General features: G+C 42.3%; 1 protein-coding gene across 1 annotated transcript in view; it reads left to right on the forward strand.

Moving 5' to 3' along the window:
• Positions 1-11,285, forward strand: part of TBL2 (transducin beta like 2) — a 50,687-nt gene extending 39,402 nt beyond the window's left edge. The window contains exons 6-7 of the mRNA XM_029613038.1: positions 3,188-3,340; positions 10,721-11,285. Coding sequence (XP_029468898.1) covers positions 3,188-3,340; positions 10,721-11,177 — 610 coding nt within the window. The 3' untranslated portion in view covers positions 11,178-11,285. The remainder of the gene's footprint in view (positions 1-3,187; positions 3,341-10,720) is intronic.
• The last annotated feature ends 235 nt before the right edge of the window (positions 11,286-11,520 follow it).

An 11,520-nucleotide genomic window follows, 5' to 3' on the forward strand; every position in this document is an offset into this window, starting at 1 on the left:
ATGCAACGTGGTCCTCCTTGCACACCTTTTCCAGGTATTATTTGAATGTGCAGGCCCGGGAGGACGCAGCCTTTGCACGTGTGGTGATGACGACCTTGGGCAGCCTCCCATCCTATTCAGGAGTTCTTGGGTACATCCCACTGGTCCTGAATCTATCTGTCTGGATGCTAGGAATTGAGAAATTACTATTTACCTGATAGTTTCCTTTTCCTTAATCTAGACAGATGTTTTCAGCTTCCTGCCCTTGGCTACCGAATGATTATGGTGGTCCTTCGTGTTCCAGGGGTTACTGGTAAATGTTAATCCAGTCCCTAGATTAGTATTCATACATTCTTTGCCTGAGTTCAGTGTTTACTGTTGGTTGAGTACTGAAATGGTTATCTGTTATTAATCAAGTTTTTGCTAGTCTGTCAATAGTTGGTTTTTGAAGACAATACTGGCAGGCTGATGTCACTGCAGGGATATATGTACTGTGACATCAGTTTGCTCTGTCTCCATCTACTGGTAGAGGTGCATAATCCACTGGTCCTGATTCCATCTGTCTAGATTAAGGAAAAGGAAATTATCAGTTTAGTAATTTCTCAATATGCTGCCTAGTTCATTCCGATCTGGAAAAAATTCCTACTTTAAGAACTATACTTGTATGTTAGATCTAATGCCTTTTGCTGGCATAAATGATGTATACTTATTCAAAGTTGCACCACAAAACAGAAAAATGATGTATGCATGTTCAAAATTACACCGCACAACACAATTCACATAAGCTTCATGGTAGTTACATTACAATACAAAAATAAAAGAATACAAAGAAAGCAGTTGCCAGGATTGAAACGCAGCTGTGACCAAATTTTGCTAGACACAGAACCACCCCATCTCTGCCCCTCCTCTCCCCAACCTAGAAATACTGTGACATTAACCCTGAGGCGCAATATTAACATCACTAGTGAGAGATAATCTGTCTCTCTTCTCTTATGGCTGGCATAATAAGGACATACCAGAACAATATGCTTGAAAAAAATTTGACAGAACCATCATATCAGGATGCTGATTGCACACCACACAAAGTGACTAACACATCTTGTGCATCTAGCTTTCAATCATTGGTCTGTCAAGAGAGAGATTTTTTTGTATATGCAAATAAAAAATCACGTACTTGTGAAACATCCATGCAGTTAATTTTGTATACCGAATGTCTCTTTATGAAATTAGGGTGCATGGAAAATGACTTGTGCCATCAGTGCCTCTGCAATTTGAAGCCCAAGATAACTGATGCAATCAGTGCTTCCATAGATGAAGGCCCAACACTGTGTGCAGTCTTTTGGAAAGCAACATTAGCTTTTCCACTGTGAATGATTACTGTAAGTGTCCTAACTGATATGGTGGTTCTGCCATAAATTGTTTTCAAGCATATTGTTCTGGTATGTGATAAAGTAAATTTTCCATATTACTGTTTTTGTTTTTCATTTCAGAGGTTCTTTATTTAGTTGTATTGGCACAATAAGGAGCCATAAAAAAACAACAAACTTGAAGTGGTAGATTATTAGATTTTCAAAGGGGTATAATATTAAGAAAAGTATGGAGAAATTAAATAGAGGATTATTATTCATCATGTCTGTTTATACAAGATGTAGGGGGGCATTCAATGAAACTATCAGGTGGCAGGTTTAAAGCAAGCCAAAGGAAGAACTGCTTTACACAGTGCAGAGTTAACCTGTGGAGCTTGCTGCTATGAGGTGTCATGGAGGCAAGTAATATAACTGGATTCAAAAAGGGATTAGACAGTTGTACAAAGGAGAGATTTATCCAAGGATATTTAATAAAACATGCAAAAGTTAAAAAGTGGGGTTTTTTTTCATTTGTATTTGGTTGGTCACTTCTCTTTGCCTCTTTATTTAATATGACAGGAACTTCACATTATGTTCATTACATTCATAAATCATGACTACCAGAAACTGAAAGGGTAGACTGGTTCATTTCCTTCCTTATTTTTCTCTTTCGCCTTCTTTTTCCATGAAGGTCTCCTTTCCTGATTTGGTTTCTGATTTATTTTATTTATTTATTTAGAGAATTTTATATACAGACAACCGTTTGCACATCGTATCGGTTTACATGTAACTTATAACTAGTTGGGAATGCCCTTACATAGAACAGGAACAAAATGTACAGTAACTTACAATAACAAGATAAACTGTGTAACTGAGAAACTATTTACAATATTCGATGGTATATAGACCATAATTTGGTTAGAGAAGCAGTCCATAGTATGATTGAGTAACTGGGAAGGCATAAGAGTGTTACAAGCATAAGAGTGTTACAGGATATGCAATCGATCAAACTTTTAAAAGAGTAGTGTTTCAGGGAAAGTTATAGCGGGGGGGGGAGGGGGAGACAGCATAAGAAGTCTAAATAATTGTTGACACAAGGTGAGGAGGCAGGGAGTTATACTAGGTAGTTCAGAGCGGTGGTACTAACTGCAGTAGTTCAGAGCGGTGGTACTAACTGCAGCTCTGTGGGTTGTCAGACTGGTGGAAATCGCATGAAGGGTAGGCCTGTAGGAACAGCCAGGTTTTTAGCTTTTTTTTTAATTTGGGAGTGGAAGACTCGGTGCGTAAATCTGGGGGCATGGAATTCCATAGGGTGGGGCCGGCCAGTGAGAACGCTCTATTCATTGTGGTAATTAGTTTGGTGGATTTGATAGAGGGGGTGCGGAGAGTTCCTTGGAGGGCAGGACGAGTTGGTCTGGTGGAGTTGCGAGGAAGTAGAGGGGGGGTTTATCCAGTCAGTGTTCTCATTGTTGATGCTTTTATGTATAAGGGAAAGGGCTTTGAAGAGGATGTGATCAAATCCTGTCTCGGCCTGGTTCACTGTCTTAGCACAGAGAAGACGTGTTGGAAATAGCCAAGCAGGAGGCATCAAAGGGACTTCATGAACCTTTCTTCCCATTAAGGTCATTCCACATGCAGCCAGCAGGCTCGAAACTAGGACTTCCTCCAGAACCTGTCTCAAGCTACCTAAAACTGGTCATGCCCACAAGTTCCTTCAGCTCAAGGACTGTGAGGATTACTTCTGCAAAGCTTCCTGCCTTGCTAGACCAAGGAAGTGGGCTCATATTCTTCTGCATGGTAGTGCCTGAGCCATCGAGTCTAGAATAATATCTGACTGTGCTCTGCTTTCCTGGTACTTTTAGATTTGTGGCATCCTGTGGCTTCACGCCAGATGTGAAGGTGTGGGAGGTGTGCTTCACCAAGGCAGGGGACTTCCGTGAGGTTGCCAGGGCCTTTGATCTGAAGGGTCATTCTGCTGGAGTGTTTTCCTTTTCCTTCTCCAATGATTCCAGAAGGTAAGACTTGTCGGATCTCTTGATCAAAAAGAAGCATTCTTTTTCCAGCAAATGTTTTTGCAGTCATGGATTCATTCTGAAGCAATAAACTGCTTTTTTCCTATTGGAAAACAAATGCAAGGCCTGAAACCCACAGTCCTTCTTTGCTCTTCTTACATCTTGTCACTGCAGATTTTGTTACATGCCAAGAGCATAAATGATTTTTTTCATAGAAACTTTCCGGTAAAAATATGAAATGAAATTGTTTATGCTAATGCTTGTTAATATTTCAATTTATGTACATCCAAATGTAATCCACGAGTATTCAGTTCAAGATTTTCAAATAACGTTTTCTGTACCCTCCTCATTTCAAGACTGAAGTGTTTTTATAGCGAAGGGTGTCTGTGTGTACTGGAGGGAACACCATCAGGAGGAAAACTGGCCGTGATGCCTTAATGTGGTGTAATGCCCTGTTAACGGCAGTTGCAAATAGTCTGATTTACACCAAAGAACTTGGAACACACAGAGCTAGAGTTTATTGTACTATTATTCAGTAAACAAATGGAGGCTTTGAGATTGATGTCTGTTTTTTGTTTATAGGGGCAATTTTCAAACTGTCTGTGGTGGTATAAAGTCCACAGGATATTTTTTTCCTGCAGTCTTTAAATCACTATTCAAACTGAAAGTACATGAGTACATTTGCTTTGAAAGTTGCTATGGGTACCTCACATATGCATCTGATTTTCCTGTGAGTGATTTTTTTTTCATGAAAAATAAGGCTTATGAATTTGAAAATAGAATTTATGTATTTTATTTTCCTCTGAGTTACACATGCTCCGGGAATGCCACATTTGAATGTGGCTAAAATTTTGCATGTTCTATGTCTCACGGAATTACAGCCACATGGAGGGAGGGCAGTATTCAGAGAGGTGATTTACATGGGTAAAGCCAAATTGCTCACCTGTAACATGTGTCCTGCAGAGACAGAATAAATCATCCACACAAGTGGGGGATGTCATCTGAGGGCAGCAAGATGGAAAAACTCTTAGAGCTCGGTAAAACCACTTGTATAGTCTCTGTAATCTGTACAGCAAGCAGACCTTCAACTCGGGAGGAGGGTGGGATTGTCTGGCTGATACTGTCTTGAGGGCTACGGCAAATATCTGTTTACAGGTTAGCAACCTTGCTTTCTCTGTGGATGAACAGGACAGAGATCACCATGCAAATGGGGACTTCCATGCTGAGGGTTGCATGACATTTTATATTATGCTCTTATGTTAAGAGGACCATGTAACCCATAATTATGCCAGAGGCTAGAGAGAAGAGTCAAAGGGATCAACCACATAAGCTTTTTAGAACTGCCTGTCCAAAACTGCTGCCTTGACAATGAAGCATTTTTTAGGCAATGAGCAGTAAAGAGATATATTTGCATATATTTTCAATGGAGGCAGAGCAAAGATATGCTAAGGAGGTTGCCATAGCCCTGATTTAATGGGTTTTCACTTTACTTTGAAGATGCTGTCCTAACTATCTGCAACAGTAGAAAGTATAATCAGATATACAAGATAAGAGTCCTGAATTGAAGGACCTTGTTTAACTGGGTTGAAGGTGACAAACAGTTGTGAAGACTTTCTGTAAGACTTTGTTCTTTATAAATATAACAACAAAGCTCTTCTGTAGTTGAATGAATGAGAGCCTGTTTAGCCTTATTGGTGTGTGGTCTTGAAAAAATGTTGACAAGACAACGGATAAATTTAAATGAAAATGAGAGACAACTTTTGATAGAAATTCAGGATGAATTTTCAAAACTATGGAAAATTTGAGTATAGGGAGAGTATAATATCAAAGCTTATAGATTGCTTATTCTCCAAGCAGACTGCTATTAAAAATAAAACTTTCCAAGAAAGGAACTTTTGTTCTGCCTTTGCCAAAAGTTCAGATAGCGGTTTCGTGAGTTGAGCCAGCACTACATTTAAATCCCAGGACATCGGAGGATCTTTAATTCTTGGTTTAAGATAATTTAGCCAACTGACATAAAGAGATAGTTCAGATCAAATGACTAACTGCACAGAGAGTATCACCAATAAATATAAAGGGATGTCAGCAAGCAGAGAAAATCTGAGTTTAACTCTTTTTGTTTTATATAAAAGAATTTGAGCTAGAGTAGACAACCCGGTCTTCTCAATCATTCATCCCAAGTTCAAAAGTGCCATAATCTAACCAGAAAATATTTTTAGATTTCTTTATATGTACTTAAAATTGACACCACAATAATTGTTAATGGGTTTTGCAATGAAGCCCCCAATCACTGTTATCAAAAACTTCAAACAGATCTGAAACCCTAATGTCCTTCATCAGGGGGAGCAATGTAAAAAAAAAAAAAAGTGACTTATCTGACAGCATGCAGATAATTGGTAGATGTGAGCTTCCCACCCTTGATTGGAAGCATTTCTGAAACTGAAGGTGGTGAAAAAAATTACCTCTGCATAGGTTGGAAGGATTTAACCACCATGTCAGAGAATTGATGAATGTTGGATATTTGCATCTTCTGAGACAGTGGTTGGAAATGTTGATGCCACTGGAATTTTAAATGCCAGCTGCTCTGCTAGCAACGTATACAAAAGGGTTGACATGGATTGTTGCTGCCATGTTACCTATATGCTGTGACTTGCTTCATTTGGCGGGTGTCTGGATTATGTTCGACATATTTATCCTTTGAGGAAGAAAAGCTGTCTCTTGTGTTGTATCCAAATGAGCTTCTATAAAGTCTATTATTTGAGAGGGTTCTGTCTTGGATTTTGGAAGATTGATGATGAAATCCAGGGACTGAAGAGTTTCCATCATACAAAGTGTGCAGCAGGCCTGCAAATGGGTTTGGCCTGCTATGAGTCAGTCTTCTAGGTAGAGAAAAACAAATACATTGTGTAGTGTTGGATGAGCAGCCACCACTACAAGACATTTTGAGAAGACTCTTGGAGCTGATGAAAGGCAAAAGGAAAAACTCTGTTCTGATAGTGATGGTTTCCTATTGTAAAAAATAGAAATGTCCTGTAATTCTTGTGCATTGGAATGTATGTGTAGGGTAGATAACCATTAGAACATAAGAACATAAGAAAATGCCATACTGGGTCAGACCAAGGGTCCATCAAGCCCAGCATCTTGTTTCCAACAGTGGCCAATCCAGGCCATAAGAACCTGGCAAGTACCCAAAAACTAAGTCTATTCCATGTTACCATTGCTAATGGCAGTGGCTATTCTAATTCATCTTGAACTTTTCCTGTGATGGAACAGGTTCTATTGCACTGGCTGAAAGAGTTGATACCTCCTGATGCAGAAGTATGATTTGATCTGCAACTAGAGAGTGCCTCCTTGGAGGATTGTTTGGCAAGGAATATTTGTCCTCCCCCCACTGGTAAACTATACAAGGCTAACTGGGAATTTTGCTCGATAGTGTAGTAAATTCTGGTTTGGTTTGAGAGAGCTGCAAAGATTTGGTTTGTGAGCTTGCTCTCTCTGGCATGTTACCTGGATTGCTGCTGCTAAGGATGGGGTTGCTGAAAAGAGTAATGTTAATGGGTCTACCATCTTCTGAATGTTGATTACATCTGCTATTGGAGATGTAATCAACAGAGGATACAGAAACATAGAATGTGATGACAGATAAGGACCACAAAGTTTAGTTTGCCTAGTTTCATTCTTAGTACAGTGCCATAGACCTTAATTGATCTGTGGCATTCCCCTTTTAAGGTCTGGTAAACGGATAAGCCTGGGGGTAACCTGCAGAGTGCAGCAGATACAGGCATAAGCTTGCTGGGCAGACTAGGTGGGTCATTTGGTCCTTTTCTGCCGTCATTTCTATGTTTCTAAGGATCATCTATGCTTACCCCAGGATTTGTTAAATTTTGTTACTGTTTTTGTCTCTACCACCTATGATTGATTGAATTGAGCCTCCAATAAAGCAATGCACAACCTGCATAGAGTGGTGATTAAAACCTAAATGACAGTGGTACAACAGAACTGAGCTTCCAAGAAGGCTGAGAGAATCTATATGGAGGGACTATGACTGAAACCCAGACTTAGAGCATGGGGAGGTCCATATTCAGATACAGTCTGGATAGCAAAGTTATACGACTAACTTTGGAGATATATTCAATAGTGAAACCGCAATATTGAATATAACTGCCTAACTTTAGCACAGCTCTTTGGCCCAACCAGACTGAACTGGCTAAGTCATCCGGCTAACTCTGAATATTGAAGTTAGCTGGCTAACTTAACTGGCTAACTCAACTCCTTCTAGTTACGCCCCTGGAACGCCCCTAATTTAGCCAACTAAATTCTTGCCAGTTATCGTATTAACTGGCTAGAATTCAGCAGGATTAGTGCCCAAATATTAATTTAACTGGCTAACTTCTGAGTTATAACACACACATATACAAGAAAGTGTACAAACTTTATTATCACAAATTACTTAGCAAATGCCATAAAATGTGTCTTGATGGCTCAATAACACTCACCCTTATACACATCCACACTCTTAACCATTTATTCTATTTAAAACAGTAATACAATCCTTATCGTTGAACAGCTCTACTATGCCAACTCACAAGTCTATATGAATTAATTCTGTATGTGCATGTATCAGTACAGATCTAATATGCTCTTATGGCTTATATGCCATTTACAACACTTAACATACAGCTTATATATAATTTACATCGAAGAAAACATCTTTTCAATAAATTTCCTTATGTTTTATAATATGGCCAATGCTGAGGTCTTCACATGTCTTCAACAAACCACAATTTCCTAGCGTGTAGCAGATGGACTCAAAACAAGTGGGTATAGTGTGCTCGTGCTAGCAGTTGGAGACGGATCTGACGTCAGCACGGGTACATATACCCCCACAGGAAGTGCAGCAATTCAGTAATTTCCGTCTCCAAAGCAGTTTGGAGCTACCTCACGCTCGCTGAGCGTGTTTCCAAATTCTAACGACTAAATTTCATACAAGAATTTCTGAAGACGAGCCCCGCACTCCTGCGGTGATACCCTCGGGTCCCTCCCCCAGTTGAGTTTCCCGAGGTGATTTCCGTGGTCCCTCGGAGGTAAGAGCCTCGGTCCGGTGGCCGAATTGCGGCAGGGATCTAGCCCCCGAGTGAGAAGGGCTCGGGCGCGGCTGAGAGGCGCCTCGGTCCCGATCCGTTCACGGTGAGGACTTGGCCCCCGAGCGAGACGAGTTCAGGCGCGGCCTAGAGGCAGCGGGTGCACTTCCTCGAGCGCGGCGGTGAAGGTACTAACCCTCTCCCCCCGCAGCCAGAGACCGCCCGGGTTGCAGCCGGGAAGCGCCGAAGATCAGGTAAGGCGTACATATTTTACATTTGCTGGTCTCCGAAGAGCAAGGATTGGCGGTGTTTGCCTACGGGAGGCCCGCCGAGGAGGTCGCCATTTTGTCTGCCTTGTTCAGGTATTGAGCGCACACTGATAGGCGCACATTGATAAGCGTACAGTGGTAAGACGCACACTTGATAGGCGCACAGTGTAAGATCAGCGCACAGCGATAGACGCGTTTGTTGGGCGCCCATTGTTCAGCGCATATACTCAAGCCTCGCGCATTGTGCCGGCGCATAAAGTTCTTAGACGCGATGGAGCATATGAGAGCCCAGGCGTCCCCAGAGGCGGCACCTCCTGACTCAGGCATAAAAGCTCTAGGCCTCTGCTCAGCATGCCATCTCAGAGCCACACAGAGCGAGGAAGCAGACTCCCTATGTGCCCAATGTGAAGAGGCCCTGGGAGTTCCAGGCCAGGGCCGGTCTCAGTCCAGATTAACCGACAGTTCCTCAAGGAACACCCCGGATCTAGCAGGCCGAGCTGAGCAGCCAGGGAACCCGAGGGACCTGGTGCCTCTACGGCCAGAGCCCGCTTCGCTCTCCTGGGTGGAGTTATTCAAGGGGATCCACGCTTTTGTTCAGATGCAGTCTGGTTCCCGTCCAGACCCTCATGCGCCGGTTGACCCTGCCCCGGGACCCTCTCGATCTCGGCACGGGCACCCGCCACCCGGAAGTCCCACTTATGGGGATCCAGAGGTCTCGGAGGACGACAGCGAGCTCCCCGAGGAGGGTGAACTTCCCTCGGGGATAGAGCCATATCGAACCATGAGACGCTTCTTTACCAAGGAGGATCTCCCGGACCTGGTTTCTCAATGCCTGTCGGAGTTGGCTATTCCAGGCCAAAGCGCCCCAGGGGAGCCCAGAATGAACCCCCTGCTGGAGGGTCTTCGTCAAACGGCTCATCATTTTCCCCTCCTGCAAGCTGCACAACAGCTGATCGATCTGGAGTGGAATGCGCCAGAGGCCTCATTCAAAGGGGGTCGGGCCTTGGCGTGCATGTGCCCCCTGGACCCGGCAACTAAGCTGCTGGCGTGCCAGAGACAAGCACGTCCTGCTGGCTCAGCACATCACGTGATCCCTCAAACTGTCTCATTTTAAGTAAGAAATAGAAAAAGAAAATATGCAAAAGATAACAACTCAGTAAACTAATAAGTAGAGCACATGAATTAATAATAATAAGATAAAAAATTAAAACAAAACTGAAACTTACCCCAGTGATGGCAAAGTGCCATTTCATCATCCTGTGGGCGAGTTCAGCAGCCGCCTTGCATCCAAGTCACGACACCATTATGTTGAAGTCCCGAGGGCGGCTGTCTTGGCGACTTCCAAGTCCTTTACCTGCCTCACCTCTAGGGCAGGGACTTTTTTAGTAGTTACCTTTCTTACCTCACAAGAAGTTCCCAATTTACTGCCTGAGGCTCGTAGCACTCAGGGATTTCACTGCGTGGGCTGGCTTGTTATAGAAAAACACTCACAGCCTTTATATTTCTCAATAATCTTTATTATAGAAAGCAAAGAAAGCCAGAAAAAGAATACAAGAAAGATACAAGTTTCTTGGGAGTGACTTGGAGCGTATTACCGTGACGTGCTACCAATGCCTTCTCAACTTTTAAGCTACACATTACATCCTTATATACCAATATATTGCTGACAACGTTTGTTCTTTTTTTTTCTTTATACTCGGAAGCCTCCCTTATTTGGAATGGGAACCTTTACCAAAACTAATGATGTCAAAGTACCGTTATCTGGTATACTCCCCCCCCCCATTTCGTGTTCAGTAACTAGGCCTTGAGCTGGAGACAGTTCTCTATACAAACTGCTTCTGTTTCTCATCCAAGGTCTGTTTTGCCTGCTCATAAAAATAAAATATATTCTTTTCTCTTGTGCAAAACTGTTCCATTAATTCCATTATTTAATTATTTAATCCAGATTATTAACATTACCTTGTGCTTTCTTTTAAATGCAGGGTTATCGATAGAGAAAGTGATAATGTCTTTTTTTTTTCTTCCTGTTTTAGAATGGCCACCATTTCCAAGGATGGCACATGGAAACTGTGGGACACGGATGTGGAATACAAGAAGCAGCAGGATCCCTACTTGCTGCTCACAGGGAAGTGTGAGGTGACTGAAGCCTGCCGGATAGCACTGGCCCCTGATGCCAGAGTTGTCGCCATTTCCAGTGGCTCCAATATCATAGTTTACAGTACCCAAAAGGGTGAAAAGGAGGAGGAGTTTCTCAATGTCCATGGGGAGGAGATCAGTGACTTGGCTTTTGACATTAACAGTCGCTTCCTGGTTTCCACTGGGGACCGAGCAATCAGAGTTTTTCACAACACTACAGGTTATCGGGCAATAATAGAAGAAATGAAGGGCATGCTGAAGAGGGCTACTAATGAAGGGATGAAAAAGAGACTGCAGCAGCAGTTAGCAGATGCACAGAGCGCTTTAGACAGTGTTTATGCAAAGAGAGACTGAAATCTAAACATAGACTATCCATGTGGCCTTGAGACCTATCTGCCTGTGAACAGTCTCTGTTTTTAATACTATGTGGATTCTAATAAAAGAGTTTTCTTGATAATATGATATCTGCTATCTTGTGTGGTATATAAATTGGAGGAGTGCTGTAATGTTGTCTGGCTGTGTAGTAGGCAGCATTATCATATACAGTGGAGTGAAGGGAGAACTAAGTTGCTGATCTGCAACAGTTATCCTTCATGGACAGCAGGATAATCAGCCACATATGATGAGTAATGTCATCTGATGTCACCAACAAGAATAGTGTTTCTTAGCAAGCTGTAGAAAAGCATAAAGCTTTATT

This window comes from Rhinatrema bivittatum, chromosome 8 (assembly GCF_901001135.1).
Source record: "Rhinatrema bivittatum chromosome 8, aRhiBiv1.1, whole genome shotgun sequence".
NCBI lineage: Eukaryota > Metazoa > Chordata > Amphibia > Gymnophiona > Rhinatrematidae > Rhinatrema > Rhinatrema bivittatum.